This window comes from Thalassophryne amazonica, chromosome 3 (genome assembly GCF_902500255.1).
Source record: "Thalassophryne amazonica chromosome 3, fThaAma1.1, whole genome shotgun sequence".
Lineage (NCBI taxonomy): Eukaryota > Metazoa > Chordata > Actinopteri > Batrachoidiformes > Batrachoididae > Thalassophryne > Thalassophryne amazonica.
The window spans coordinates 34,666,224-34,682,474 of record NC_047105.1 but is presented as its reverse complement, the minus strand read 5'-3'; the positions used below and the strand labels follow the sequence as shown (position 1 = coordinate 34,682,474).

The 16,251-nt window shown below is 39.8% G+C and overlaps 1 protein-coding gene across 1 annotated transcript in view; it reads right to left on the bottom strand.

Moving 5' to 3' along the window:
- Window positions 1–16,251, bottom strand: part of LOC117506525 (nuclear factor of activated T-cells, cytoplasmic 2-like) — a 31,605-nt gene that overhangs the window by 8,920 nt on the left and 6,434 nt on the right. Inside the window, 4 exon segments of the mRNA XM_034166022.1 lie at window positions 4,515–4,570; window positions 5,209–5,349; window positions 8,163–8,335; window positions 11,348–11,550. Coding sequence (XP_034021913.1) covers window positions 4,515–4,570; window positions 5,209–5,349; window positions 8,163–8,335; window positions 11,348–11,550 — 573 coding nt within the window.

Genomic DNA, 16,251 nt, shown 5'->3' with positions numbered 1-16,251 from the left:
AGCATGTCTGACGTAAAAACATATGAATGAAATCCATATAGTTTTTGAAAAAAATTAAAAGGACCTATACTTTACGGACAGCCCTCGTATTTCTTATTGTAACATGGGAAACAAGGTACCAGTAGATTCAGTAGATTCTCACAAATCCAACAAGACAAAGCATTCATGATATGCACACTCTTAAGGCTATGAAATTGGGCTATTAGTAAAAAAAAAAAAAAAAAAAGTAGAAAAGGGGGTGTTCACAATAATAGTAGCTTCTGCTGTTGACGCTACAAACTCAAAACTATTATGTTCAAACTGCTTTTTTAGCAATCCTGTGAATCACTAAACTAGTATTTAGTTGTATAACCACAGTTTTTCATGATTTCATCACATCTGCGAGGCATTAATTTTGTTGGTTTAGAACCAAGATTTTGCTCATTTACTAGTGTGCTTGGGGTCATTGTCTTGTTGAAACACCCATTTCAAGGGCATGTCCTCTTCTGCATAAGGCAACATGACCTCTTCAAGTATTTTGATATATCCAAACTGATCCATGATACCTGGTATCAGTGGTGGGCACAGTTCTGATAATCCAATAACAGATAACACAATGTAACAAATTTTTATTTTTGTTTTGTTCCTGGGTACACAGTGTGTTTTCCTAACCTGTTATGCCTTAAATAAATAGAAAATAGCTGTTATTCCACAGAAACTTTGCTTCTGCGATCAGGACAATGATATTTTGAAATTTGTCTGTTTTCAAGAATATTCCTAATTCGCCTTCACTACTACTGAGTAGTCTTCTAGAATATTCTTTAACTGCTAGAACTGTCCAGAATTTTCTAGAAGTTTCCAGAATTATCTAGAAATTTCAAGAAACTTTTAGAACTTTCTAGAACGTAAAAAAAAATAAAATCAAAGTTTGTGCTGAATGTAGTAATTTTTCCATAGACTTTAGACATAAGCAGTTGAAATATAACACTTAGGAGCCAGGAACAAAAATTGTGTTACATAGTGTAATTATCGAAGATAATGTTTTCATTATCGGATTATCTTTTTAGATAACTTTAAAAACCATTATCGGACTAATTATCTTCCGATACATTTTTGTCGATAACTTTTAGACTGATAACATAGTAAACAAAGATGAACAGTGACAAACATTTTTAAAATTTAAATCAGTTGAACACCTACCTGTTAAAAGTTTCCTAACAGATGTGTAGCTCTACCCTGTGCAAACAGAAGAGAGCTGTTTTTGAAGAAACCACTCTATCCTCTTTAGGCAAAAGAAAAGTGGTCTAACCCCATACTGATACATGGGCAATATCACCCAAGTCATCCAGAGGCATACATTTTTAACTTATGGTTCAAATTTTAACCAAAATAATTTCAGACAAGTTATTTAAATTAACGTCATGTCTGAAGTTTTATAAAGAGAAAATATCAGATATATGTTTTAGTTTTAAAGTAATGTGCTAATTTTAAGGTTTTAGTGAGCACATGCTGTGCCCAGCAGTGCATTATGGGTCATAGGGTAATCTCAGTACGTTCACGACAGGACAAATGCATTTCAGACACTCTGTTCAGGCTCCACGGACAGCAGCATTAAACTCTAGTGCCTAAAACTCTCGTGAATATATTCTCTGGGTTTATAGACGTTGTTGTATTTGCGTTTGTTAAATTCCACGCATCTTAAATGTAGCAGACACGGATTATCTGGGATTTTGTTTTGGCAAGTGTTTCAGGCCTCTACTGCCATCTACTGGCCAGTATTGTTCATGGCAGTATTCGCCCTAAGTACTAAGCATCTGGGCACCAGTAGATGGCATTGTTCTATTTATTTGGGCCCCGGTTATATCAGATGGTTGTCAAATCAACATTTTGGCTTTGCAAATGGCTTTTTTCTTTTTCTTTTTTTTTTTTTACAAATTAAGTTTAAAAAAAAAACAACAACAACAAAAAACATTACAAGACAGCTCTGCGGTGTTTGCACAGGCACAGTGTGAGCGGTTGGACGCTTGTAGCCCCTCAGCAGCAGGATACAGAATAATATCAAACAGGTTTGATTTTCATTCGACCATACGATCGGCGATCAGGAGGTGGTCGTGAGATGTTGAACGCAGCTTGTTACTCCATGTACACTACACGATACTGGACGCGCAATTAACCTGAAACTCTGTTGTGTGGGCCGCTGAAGAGGAGGTACTGCTGGCCCACCACCACCAGATGGCGCCCTGCTTGAAGTGCGGGCTTCAAGCACGGGAGGGCGTCATAGCAACCGGGAGTGACAGCTGTCACCCGTCATCAGCACTAGCTGTCACTCATTCACATCATACCACCACCACCATAAAGGCCGGACTGCAACTCCACCTCCCCGCTGAGAAATCAGCTACCTTGGAGGTAACTTCTCAGCTGTAGTCAACTCTGACAAATAATCTGAGCTCTTTTTGCAGCCGTTTTCCTGTGGTGTTGCTTTATCTGGGAGTTGGCGTTTGGTGTGATCAGCGACGGCTTCGCTTCACACTCCAACCAGATAAGTGGTTAGACAGGAGCTGCACGAGTGTGTGATTGGAGGTGGAGGTGCTCCCTCCCAAAAGAACACAGACGGTGGAATTACTGAGTGTGCGAACTCACACTCATCAAAACTGTTTCTGTTCTCTGCCAGCAGTACCCGGTCTGACAGCTGGAGACGGTGGCCATCTGGGGCTCCAGGACTTGGCGGCTCCGGTGTTCTTCAGATCTGTTGGCGGTGAAGGCTGTGTGGGATCTGGCTCTGTTCTAGACGGACGTCTCCTATCCTCAAGCCTGCCCACACGTCACTCAACATTTAATTGTCTGTGGTACCAAAACTGTGTTTGTCTGTATCCCGTTGTGCACTTCACAACGTTAAATTGTTACTGTTTGGCTTATCCATTGTCCGTTCATTTAGCGCCCCCTGTTGTGGGTCCGTGTTCCTACACTTTCACAACAAACTCAGTCCAAAAAATTCTCACACGAATGAAAAATCATCTGAAAAAGGGCCAAATTTCACACAGTGTAAAGCCAACATTTATGTGTCAAGACAAAGTGCACGTTTTACAACATCATCAAATGTGAGCATGGCACTAATAACATTAGCGCACATTCTCTCCACATGCAAAACATTTTGCGATGACACTTCCAGGGCTCCATAAAAGTTCCTGTTTTTAAAAATAAAAAATGGAATATTTTACAAAAGCACATTTATCTGTAAATACCAACACACGATACACATCACATTAACGTGTTGGTTTACATAATGAATGACCAGAATCCTTTGCGATCTGTCTGTGTTTGTTACAAAACCTCAGAATTAGTGCATTATTCAACATTAAAAGATATAGGTTATATTTTAACTTTGTACAAATGACAGAATTGACATTAATGGAGTTATTCTATCGGTATTGTTATTTATAAATCAAAACCATAAGTCAGCATGACTTTATTTTCCAAGACCTCTGCCTGACTGGAGCGTTGTGACTGATAGAGAGCTGGTTTTGTGGCTGCTCTCAGGGTGTCTCTGTGCTGGAAGCTGTCTCTGTGTAACCTTGTGATAGACTGGCATTCTGTCCAGGGTGTACCCTGCCTCTTACCCTATGACTCCTGGGATAGGCTCCATTAGGAATGAATGCATGTCTGTGGAAGTGGGAGGGTGTGTGTGTGTGTGTGTGTGTGTGTGTGTGTGTGTGTGTGTATTAAACCCCCATCCCACTCTGTTTTGATATATTCTCACATCCATAAGTATTTGGACATTGCCTGATCCCGCTCTGCTTATTTGGTGAATGCTTGCTTGGCAACAAATGCTTTAAGTGTTTTTGATTAAAGCCAGCAAGCGCATCAAAGATAGAACTGAGTCCCATTAAACCCATCTTTGATCTTTTTCACTGAACTTTGATCTTGACTGATCAATACTCTTGTGTAGTTAACATTTGGAGCTGATGTTTGTTCAGTATTTTGACATTGCAGACAGGAAGGAAGCAAATAAACAAGGAAGGGAGGAATCAAGTAAGAGTGGAAGGAAGTGGTAGTGTGTTTGTGCATGGGAGTGGTGTGTGGGGAAGAGCTGAGTGTAGGGGCGTAATGGACGGTTAGAGTTTGGGGTTTTGTGTGCGCATGCGTGTGTGTTGGGGATTGCTGTGGTTCCTGTTAATTGTTATTGATTTGTTTTGCAGTGTAACTAATAAAGATTTTATTTGTATGTATTTTAAAGGTCTTTCCAAAATGTTCTGCACTGTAAGTATTCTGTTGGCAAATACATGAGAAATACAGCAAAAATAACATTTTCAGTTTAATACTGTGATAATTTTTCTCAAAATTCTAACTGATTAGATACTTTTGCTGTCATATAGTCAATATGAGAGTCCCAGTGTAGTTTAAGATTTATTACCACTCCTAGAACCTTATAGGTTTTCCTAAACTTACAGAAAATTTTAATTACATCAGCATGTCGTTATCCTCAGTAAATTTCAGTCAGAGATCATTCTGTTGCAGAAATAAGAGAGTTGACTTACAGCTTGAGTTTTGTCTCTGTCTACAGTCGCTTCCACCTCCCAGATCTGCTGCCCATCTGAAAGCAGATTTACAGTATGTAATAACACATATATAACATATTTATTCACAAACATCAACAAAATAGCTTTCTGCAGGTTTACAGTTTCATTCCTGCTTCATGATTCACCTGCTGTTTTCCGCCCACGTGTCTTTGTTTGTTTGTTGTTTTTAAAGAAGCACACCAAATGTCTGCTCGGGGTCTGAATCTTTATCAGTCAGTCTCACCACATCCTGTTGCACATAACCTCCGTGGCAAGCAAGGACGGTTTTACATGAGCTCGATCCTGCTCTCACTGTTCTCACTTTAACCTAACTTCTTGTGTGGGCAGAAGGAGCAACATCAAGGTGTGAAATTTCCACCCAGCATTAAATACAAAAAAAAAAAATTATCACAGAGATGTGCGTCACTGAAAGTTGTATCCTGAGCAACATGCAAATGATCTGAAATTACAACTCCGTATCTGAGTCGGTAGATACGCTCTTCAGTTTCATGTTGTCTGACCAGAACTCTAACGTTCTGGTCAGACAACAATGAAACTGAAGAGAACCACTGTGCCACATTTGTGCCAGATCTGTCAAGAGGTGTTACAAATGTACAAATATAGCCACAAATTGATCACTAAGTACAATAAGTTCCCACCCTCTCTTCCTCACCTTGTGTTTTCTCTGAGAAGATCACCTTGGAGTCAGAGGTGAAATTCTGTCCAGTCAGGACCATTTGTTGTCCTCCAAGTACTGAGGATCTGTCCAGGTCCTGCCTCTCAACTGCAGGAAGCTCCTGAGCTGAACGCTGAGCTGTGGAAACAGTAAAAAGATGACTACATTTTCTCTGGAAGCCCACACAAGAGCAATAAAATATATAAATTCAAAGCAATGAAGGTGTAAGTATAGGAGAATAAGAAATACTGTAAGTTCAGCACTGGACCTGAAGCTCAATGAAGCCAGTGTTCTATTGAGCTACGCTCTCTACTTTGTGGCTTTGCACATGTGCAGATCCATATTTCTGAGATCTGTTTCTATGCCATAAATCTATTCAAACGTAATGAAGTAACTTAATGGAATGACATAAGTATGCTCCCTTTGAAATCTTAAGTAAAAATATCATAATAGAGTATGTTCTAACAGTCCACATGGAGTGAGTGGAGGCATAAAATGAAGGGTGTGTTTACTGGGAGCATAATCTGATAGAGGATATTGGTCTATGAAAACACACTCCCTTTGAAATCATAAGTAACGAGAGCACCGCACTCGTAAAGCGCAAACCTCCACCAACACTAGTTTCCAATTCCACAAAATTTTACCTTGGAAAAATTTTCAAGGTAAAAGTCCTGTTAGAAGTGACTTTTCATAAGCTCGATGTGATGAAATGTCAGGACTATGTATTTAGTTCATGTACTTGAATCAAATTTTTTTTTGTGGTGTTGTCAGGTTTTTTTTTCCCCAACTTTTTCAGTTTCTGAATTCTTTTTCAGATAATTTTCACAGTATATTGGTTATCTCTGCTATGCACAATTTGTCATTGCTTTTTGGCACTTGGTTTCTGACTAATAACTGGAAGATGGGGTGGGTAAATCCATAACAGAAAAATGTGTGATTAAGGCACTTTTGATTGAGAGAGAATGTACAATGAACATCAAATGGGTTATTCAGTATTAAATTAAAATGTCCACAAAATTTACAAGCATGTCAGTCTGCACCTCACTTTCAAACATGAGAGTGATTGGGACATGTTTGATTAAGATATAATGTAAAATATACATTAAATGGGGTTTTCAATGTTAAATTTAAATGGCCACAAAATTTGTAATCTGGATCAGATCCAGATCAAACTTTGTCAATCAATAAAGGATACCATCCTACATAACACTCGCAAATATGAAAGAAATATGAACTTTTTTGACAGAGTTATGAATTTTTGAAAATTCATTCAATTTTAAAGATAGGGATTTTTTCCCATTTTCCAAGATTTTACCGACTTTGACCTTTGACCTATGACCTTGAAAATTTAATCAGTTCTTGCCAATCAGGATATGAATCTTCAGTAAAAAAGTTACAATAATATAGGAAAAATTGTGGGCTCCAGGCTGTTCACAACCTGGCAAACAAACAGGTGAACAAAAAAAAAACATGACCTCTTCCATCTTTGTTGGCGGAGGTAAAAATATAAAAGTATAAAAACATGCCCCCCATGCTCTGACAGTACACACACCTTTGTTTATAATTTAAATGAGTAAAACTCATGATACATTCTGAATTCAAACCTTATGGGTTATGGGTTACAAACTGGACATGGTACACATAATTAACATTTTTTGATAGGGTAGCATGAACTGACGGACTGTCATGACTATCGATTAGTGTTACAGTTTTATTTTTTTGACAAAGCAGCACAAACTGTCAGATCTCTGGCACTAAAGCTGTTGTCATATTAGTTACAAATGAGGGCAACAAGCAGTTGGTTTTGTCACTTGATGGACGTTCCGGGGTGGGCACACTCACATCTCTGTAAGCGGTCTTGTAAATCCATTCAGAGGCGTTATCTGGTTACAGGAACCTTGTTTTAAGATTTAGAAGTCATTATTTCTTGCTAACTTCTACAAAATATATGAAAAACATATTGGGTTTATACAGAAACACAGATGTTTCGGACCGTATTCCGCCATCTTGGATTAACCTCAACCCAGGCTTCAACCTTATGACCACTTCTATAGATGCCTTGTTTCAATACATAACTGACATAGAAAAAAAAAGGTGTGGCCATTGTAAAGTTTTGTTGAGCTTTAATATTTATTGGCTTTGGACTTTTAGACCACGGTGATGCTCTCTTAAAGATTTATGATGTCATATTTCTCTCTAATGCCACCAACTCCTTTATCACCTCTTTGGTTGTGATCCTGAGGATTTGGTTTTTGCAAAAGTTTATCAATTCCTGGATGTTAATTTGGACCTCCTTCCTCTACAATGTGCAGTCTGAAGGGTCCCAAACATCCTATAGATTTGTGTAATAGAGTGTACAACAGATTGTGGTAGCATGACTCTGTTCACGATGGAACCAGACTTGCAGAGATCCACAACTGTTTTCTTGCCTCGGCTGAAGTCTTTATTTTTGTTCTGTTTTTTATTTAAAGAAAGCACTGGTTGTTCAGTAAAGCCCTTAAATACATCTATCTTACAACTTTATACTGTAATTAAGCAGATATTCCAACTGTCTTAAAACAAATTTTGTTTGATAAAGTTTAATATAAACAGCCTGAAAAAAATGAGTTTTAAATATTTTAGTTACGGTGTATGCAAACTTGTGTCCACAACTGTATTGAAGGTGATAAAACTGCACTTTCTGTAGTACTGGATGTCATGGTACAGTCAGTGTATGTTAAAAAAAAAAAATACCCCAAATAAATATACCAAATTCTTGTCTTTCAACCCCCCCCAGTCCCCATCATTCCATTACAAATGTGTGTTCTAAAACTATTCTGCCACAGAAGAAGAAAAAATAAAATAAAATAAATTATTGAAAGCCCAATGCTGCCATGGCTTTCACATCATTACTGAGAGTAGGTAAACCTTTGACTACAACAGCAGCTAATCTTTAATTAAACATTCCTTACAGCATTCAATAGGGTCAGATGCCACTTGAAGAGACACAAGCTGTTCTCCCGGTTGCGGAACGTGGATGCGGAACACCAAACGTACTCGCGTGTTTTTTCGTCCAATGTCTGTCTCACCATTCCTCAGTTCAATGTCGGCGTTCCTCAGCTTTAGAATCCCTACACAGTCAATCCTGTGGAGTGTAAGAGGCATAAACAGAGTCCAGCAAGGTGAGGCTTCAGAAAATGTTTCAGATTCAACCCCTCTCAGAATAAAGCTTTGTAATGTTTACATTTGATGCTCTTACACACAGACTGTGAGTCTTTTTTTTGGAAAGGAAAATGTGCACATACAGGAAGCCTTGCATCTTGAGGGTCTGCCAGAAGTACTGAGTAGAGAGAGGTGGGTGATATCGGAAATTCTGGTATTGATCCGATACCAAGTAAATACAGGCCTAGTATCGCCGATATTGATACTGATACTGATACTTTTTCATATTTAAGCTTCATAGATCCAAAGGATCTAAAAGACCTAGGATAGAATTGTGCATGACAAGAAAATACTTTATTATCACAATCAACATTTTTGTTTAATAAAAATATCACTCAACATAACTTAAAATCTCCTGAGGTAGAGGGCTGACTCGAGGAGAGCGCTGAATGGGCGGCCCAGGCTGAGCCTACCTGCATGGCTGTTGGCTGGGACCGCTGAGCCACGTGACGGCGCAACAACAAAAGACCAGAGGGGGAAGGGTGCGCTGCTCTGTGTTGTGTGATACGAGGATTGATACCATGTTGGTATCAATATTATCGATATTAGGATCGATCCGCCCACCTCTAGTACTGAGAACTTGTTGGAAACAGTGTCATTACATAAGCAGTGTTGTCTAAAATTAGATAGCTACACAGGAGAGGCCAACCTGCAGCATGGCCCTTTATGACATCGTAAGGAATATATAAAAGTACCTTGTATTCTTTTCAAAATATTAATTTCAAAGCAGATATGGATCTGTGACATAATTTGAGGACCTGTAGGCTATTTTGTCATAACTATTTTTTTTTTATTTTAGGAGAAACAAACATACAAGCACACAAGTGACTGCATAACCTACACTCTCCTCTGTAATATTTCTGTTTACTACATCTCAGTGTCTGTATTTCTGTGCACATATGGTGGGCTGCCATTTTGCAAAGTTTCACTGAAATTCACTAGTTTATGGAAGGGAACTGATAAGATCAATATCAATGCCGTTACTGATTCTGCTTATAAGGCTGATCTTTTTCAGTTCCCTAACCATCCTGATCAATCCTCTGTGTGGAACATGTCAGGCCTACAGATGCTTTCAGCATCAACGCAGCTGTTTTCCTGGTTGCTACAGTAGATGCAGACTGTGACATTGATGTGACATCTGAAATTATGACACATGATGCAGAACAGTCAGAAAAACATGGCGGCATTGATAAAAGGAATTAATAGCATCTGAGGCATATGATTCCAGTAGATTGAAAAATTTGGAGCTGATTCTGTAGTGGAACTAGTTCTTGATTCCCTTACATATTTAAGAGGAATTGCACTTATGATGTCAACATTATGTTATGCAACAAATAAACACAAAAGCCTATCCCTCTGTGAAGACATCAGACCCAAATTATTTTCCTTCGTTCATATGGCGTGTTGCCATTATTTGAAGTTTCACTGAAATGTTACAGCCTTATTCCAAATTGTAGTAAATTCATTTTTTCCTTCAAAATTCTACTCACAACACCCAATAATGACAACATGAAAAAAGGTTACTTTGAAATTTTTGCAAATTAAAAAAAAAACCTAAGAAATCACATGTACATAAATACATAAGTACATACATTAGAACTCCTGTAGATGTTCAACCAGTCAATTGGACCCAGCCTCTTCTTTTGCACCGTGGTGTGCTGGGGGCAGCACATCCGAGAAGGACACATCCAGGCCAGACAAAATAATCAGGCTCTGTGGCTGGCATGAAGCAGGACTCTCGCTGAGGGGGCAGAGAAGTGAACACTGGACAAACTGCCGGACATTATGGACAATCCCAGTCACCCTCTGCACACCGTCATCAGCAACCAGAGGAGCCTGTTCAGCCACAGACTGTACAACTCCTCACTTGGGGGGAGGAGGAGTAACAGGAAGACACAGGATGGGAAGGAGAGGAGCAGTTGTAGCCTGGGCCACTCAAGGACCTTCACAGAGTTGTCCTGAAGCCACTCCTTTGATATCTTGGCTGTGTGCTTAGAGTCATTGTCCTACTGAAAGATGAACCATCACCCCAGTCTGTCATCACCATGCTTCACTGTACGGATGGTGTCTGGTTTCCTCCAAACATGACACCTGGAATTCACATGAAAGAGTTCAATCTTTGTCTCATGAGACTATAAAATTATTTTTTCTCATGGTCTGAGAGTCCTTCAGGTGCCTTTTGGTAAACTCCAGGTGGGTTGCCATGTGCCTTTTATGAAGGAGTGGCTTCCATCTGGCCACTCTACCATACAGGCCTGATTGGTGGATTGCTGCAGAGATAGTTGTCCTTCTGGAAGTTTCTCTTCTCTCCACAGAGGAATGCTGGAGCTCTGACAGACTGACCATTGGGTTCTTGGTCATCTCCCTGACTAAGGCGCTTCTCCCTTGATCACTCAGTTTAGACATGCAGTCAGCTCTAGGAAGAGTCCAGGTGGATCCAAACTTCTTCCATTTACAGATGATGGAGACCACTGTGCTCAATGGGACATTCAAAGCAGCAGAAATGTTTCTGTAGCCTTCCCCAGATTTGTGCCTCAAGACAATCCTGTCTCAGAGGGCTACAGACAATTCCTTTGGCTTCATGGTGTGTGCCTTTCCAAATCATGTCCAGTCAACTGAATTTACTCCATTTAAGATGTAGAAACATCTCAAGGATGATCATTGGAAACAGGATGCACCTGAGCTCAATTTTTAGCTTCATGGAAAAGGGTGTGAATACTTGTGTACATGTGATTTCTTAGTTTTATTTTTAATAAATTTGCAAAAATCTAAAAAAACTTTTTCACTTTTGTCATTATGGGGTACTGTGTATAGAATCTTGAAGGAAAAAAGAATGTCATCCATTTTAGAATAAGACTGTAGCATAACAAAATGTAGAAAAGTGAAGTGCTGTGAATACTTTCCGAATGCACTGTATATTTTACATTTTACTCACACCACTCTCATATGGTTCTTCGGGGTCGAGAAGGATCTCCAAACTTTGGTCCCATTAATCGTCCTCTCCCTGCTGGGTGTGTTAACAGTCCTTCCTGTAACACGGTGAACCTGGTAGAAGGCGTGAGGCTTCAGGAGCCTCTCGTCAGCCGTCCCTATAAAGACCTGCAGACCCAGTGGTGCTGTACCTTGATACCCACGGAGCTGAAGAGTGCCGCAAATGGAATTTATTAAGTATAATGCAACATGGTCTCTGCAGACATGAATTCATTTTTTTTTAACTGGCAGTAATGTGCAACAACATAAAGCCAACATTACCAAATTATAGTCATGATCCTTTCCTGGTGTTTGTCTTTTTATGTGGGTTTGGGTTCTCTCTGGGTGAATTACCCATGTGTGTCAACTGTTTGAGTGCCATGTACATAGACTGTATATATACTGGACAAACCCTACCCTCATGTCACCTATCTGAAGAGCAGTTTTGAAGTTCAAAGAGTGTGGCATGGGTGTCGCTATGTTGGCAGTGCTTACTCCGCCTACATTCAGGCTGAATCATAAAAAGCTGTAGCGGTGGAGGGTATGCATGTCTGTGTGTGACCTTGGCAGGATGAGTGCCCCCATCTCAAATACCAAAAAAAGCTAGCTTTGTTGAATGTTTTTATAAATGCACATTTTTGTGGAGTGGGTGGTGGTTGGTGTGCGCCCATTAAAATTATAAAAAGTATTGCCTCAGTCACCAGGGAGTAGCAGTGGAATAACCATCACAAAGCTACCAATTCTCTAGGTCAACGCCACATCACTTCGGCAAAGTAGCCAATCCGAACGCAAGAATTCGTACTTCCGCGACTGGTCGCTCAACGAAAACACGCTCGGGCTGTATGCAGTTCTATTGAAATCACGGGTTTTGTTTTGTCTCTAACTTGCTTCTATCAGCTATCATTGCCTGAAACAGTGAGATTTATACACCAAGCTGACCTGAATTAACCTTTGTACATTAAATTGACTTTACTGAGGAGTCTGACCCTTTGAAAAGTGACCCAAATTGTATGCATTTGTATTGAGCTCGGCGATATTTTCACCGACAAAACCTGCCCCCTGAGGTTAAATGCCTGGATGATCGACTCGAGAATATCTGCTAACAGTGTAGCAATGCTGAGATCAAATGAAATAACAAAATTTCACTTGGCGGAAATATGAAGCACAGCCTTTTTAAATGGTGTATTAGTACAGTTACCCTCATAGAAAGGCATATTATCCCAGATATGTGTAATAGAATGCTCAGGACAAACTGTGGTCAGTGCGCAACAGCTAGTAGCCACTGTTAGCAGGGCTCTGGATATGGGTCAGCTGGCACACACTACCTGTCACTCAGTGTACTCTGCCCCTAATTATTGTAAATTTATGGCTTAAAATATCTTAACACTGCCGAGCTACAAAAATAAAATAAAATAAAAAAATTCTATTCCCTCCTGGACAGCTTCACAGTTTTTGGCCATTGTGGTTACTGTCTACTTTTTGGTCATTGTGGTTACTGTCTGCAATTCTGGGTCAATACAACATGTAGAGCAGATTGTAGCAGGATGAAGGTCCTGGTTGCTGATTGAAAAGACGTTCCCGCTAGCTTGGCTAATGGGGATTTCCCGGTGGATCGAACCCGAACGGCTCGCACTAAAGACCACTCCTCTACCAGGTCAGCCAAAGGGGAATTCCCCATTAGCCAAGCTAGTGGAACATCTTTTCAATCAGACCGAGGACCTTCATCTGTTACATATCTCCCCACCATTTTTGACTTTGTCCCGAAGTCACAGGTGCATTTAAGCATGTTCTGTGACTACCCACATCCTGTTCGTGATGCCAGATTGTGACCGCAGGACCTTTGTGGCCGGGACGGCGGTGGGCATCGAACCTGGATGGCTCGCACTAAAGACCATTCCTTTACCAGGTTCAGCCAAAGGGGAATTCCCCATTAGCCAAGCTAGCAGAATGTCTTTTCAATCAGGACCCGGGCCTTCATCCCGCTACAAGATGAACCAATTATTTACCAAATCACTGTTTTCATTCCTGCTTTTGTCCATCTTGTACTCCTATGTGTTTCATAGTCCTATTGGTACTATCAAATACTGAGTTACAACTGACTACAAATGATGTCTATTTTGTGTTGAACAGTTCATGCTCTGGTACAGTATTACTTTCTAAAATTAGATGATGTAGCTTCACCTCTGTAAGCTAGCATGGTAAGTGCTACCATGAGAGTAGCTACACTACACATGGGAATACGGGAATGTTAACATTGACTGGCCACTTTTTAGAATGTAGTATCAGTGGACCCCTTCTGGATTCAAAACACATTTAATTTCCTTAAATCTTTGTGGAAAGGATTCACCAGACGGTGCAGGAAACATTCTTTTTATTCTTTTTTTGGTGCATTCTCTATAGACCCTAGAGCTGTTTGTGCAATAAAATCTCAAGAGATCAATCAATCAATCAATCAATTTTTTTTTATATAGTGCCAAATCACAACAAACAGTTGCCCCAAGGCGCCTTATATTGTAAGGCAAGGCCATACAATAATTATGTAAAACCCCAACGGTCAAAACGACCCCCTGTGAGTAAGCACTTGGCTACAGTGGAAGGAAAAACTCCCTTTTAACAGGAAGAACCTCCAGCAGAACCAGGCTCAGGGAGGGGCAGTCTTCTGCTGGACTGGTTGGGGCTGAGGGAGAGAACCAGGAAAAAGACATGCTGTGGAGGGGAGCAGAGATCGATCACTAATGATTAAATGCGAGTGGTGCATACAGAGCAAAAAGAGAAAGAAACAGTGCATCATGGGAACCCCCCAGCAGTCTACGTCTATAGCAGCATAACTAAGGGATGGTTCAGGGTCACCTGATCCAGCCCTAACTATAAGCTTTAGCAAAAAGGAAAGTTTTAAGCCTAATCTTAAAAGTAGAGAGGGTGTCTGTCTCCCTGATCTGAATTGGGAGCTGGTTCCACAGGAGAGGAGCCTGAAAGCTGAAGGCTATGCCTCCCATTCTAACTCTTACACACCCTAGGAACTACAAGTAAGCCTGCAGTCTGAGAGCGAAGCGCTCTATGGGGGTGATATGGTACTACGAGGTCCCTAAGATAAGATGGGGACCTGATTATTCAAAACCTTATAAGTAAGAAGAAGAATTTTAAATTCTATTCTAGAATTAACAGGAAGCCAATGAAGAGAGGTCCAATATGGGTGAGATATGCTCTCTCCTTCTAGTCCCCGTTAGTACTCTAGCTGCAGCATTTTGAATTAACTGAAGGCTTTTTAGGGAACTTTTAGGACAACCTGATAATAATGAATTACAATAGTCCAGCCTAGAGGAAATAAATGCAGAATAGTTTTTCAGCATCACTCTGAGACAAGACCTTTCTAATTTTAGAGATATTGCGTAAATGCAAAAAAGCAGTCCTACATATTTGTTTAATATGCGCTTTGAATGACATATCCTGATCAAAAATGACTCCAAGATTTCTCACAGTATTACTAGAGGTCAGGGTAATGCCATCCAGAGTAAGGATCTGGTTAGACACCATGTTTCTAAGATTTGTGGGGCCAAGTACAATAACTTCAGTTTTATCTGAGTTTAAAAGCAGGAAATTAGAGGTCATCCATGTCTTTATGTCTGTAAGACAATCCTGCAGTTTAGCTAATTGGTGTGTGTCCTCTGGCTTCATGGATAGATAAAGCTGGGTATCATCTGCGTAACAATGAAAATTTAAGCAATACCGTCTAATAATACTGCCTAAGGGAAGCATGTATAAAGTGAATAAAATTGGTCCTAGCACAGAACCTTGTGGAACTCCATAATTAACTTTAGTCTGTGAAGAAGATTCCCCATTTACATGAACAAATTGTAATCTATTAGACAAATATGATTCAAACCACCGCAGCGCAGTGCCTTTAATACCTATGGCATGCTCTAATCTCTGTAATAAAATTTTATGGTCAACAGTATCAAAAGCAGCACTGAGGTCTAACAGAACAAGCACAGAGATGAGTCCACTGTCCGAGGCCATAAGAAGATCATTTGTAACCTTCACTAATGCTGTTTCTGTACTATGATGAATTCTAAAACCTGACTGAAACTCTTCAAATAGACCATTCCTCTGCAGATGATCAGTTAGCTGTTTTACAACTACCCTTTCAAGAATTTTTGAGAGAAAAGGAAGGTTGGAGATTGGCCTATAATTAGCTAAGATAGCTGGGTCAAGTGATGGCTTTTTAAGTAATGGTTTAATTACTGCCACCTTAAAAGCCTGTGGTACATAGCCAACTAACAAAGATAGATTGATCATATTTAAGATCGAAGCATTAAATAATGGTAGGGCTTCCTTGAGCAGCCTGGTAGGAATGGGGTCTAATAAACATGTTGATGGTTTGGATGAAGTAACTAATGAAAATAACTCAAACAGAACAATTGGAGAGAAAGAGTCTAACCAAATACCGGCATCACTGAAAGCAGCCAAAGATAACGATACGTCTTTGGGATGGTTATGAGTAATTTTTTCTCTAATAGTTAAAATTTTGTTAGCAAGAAAGTCATGAAGTCATTACTAGTTAAGTTAATGGAATACTCAGCTCAATAGAGCTCTGACTCTTTGTCAGCCTGGCTACAGTACTGAAAAGAAACCTGGGGTTGTTCTATTTTCTTCAATTAGTGATGAGTAGAAAGATGTCCTAGCTTTACGGAGGACTTTTTTATAGAGCAACAGACTCTTTTTCCAGGCTAAGTGAAGATCTTCTAAATTAGTGAGATGCCATTTCCTCTCCAACTTATGGGTTATCTGCTTTAAGCTACGAGTTTGTGAGTTATACCATGGAGTCAGGCACTTCTGATTTAAAGCTCTCTTTTTCAGAGGAGCTACAGC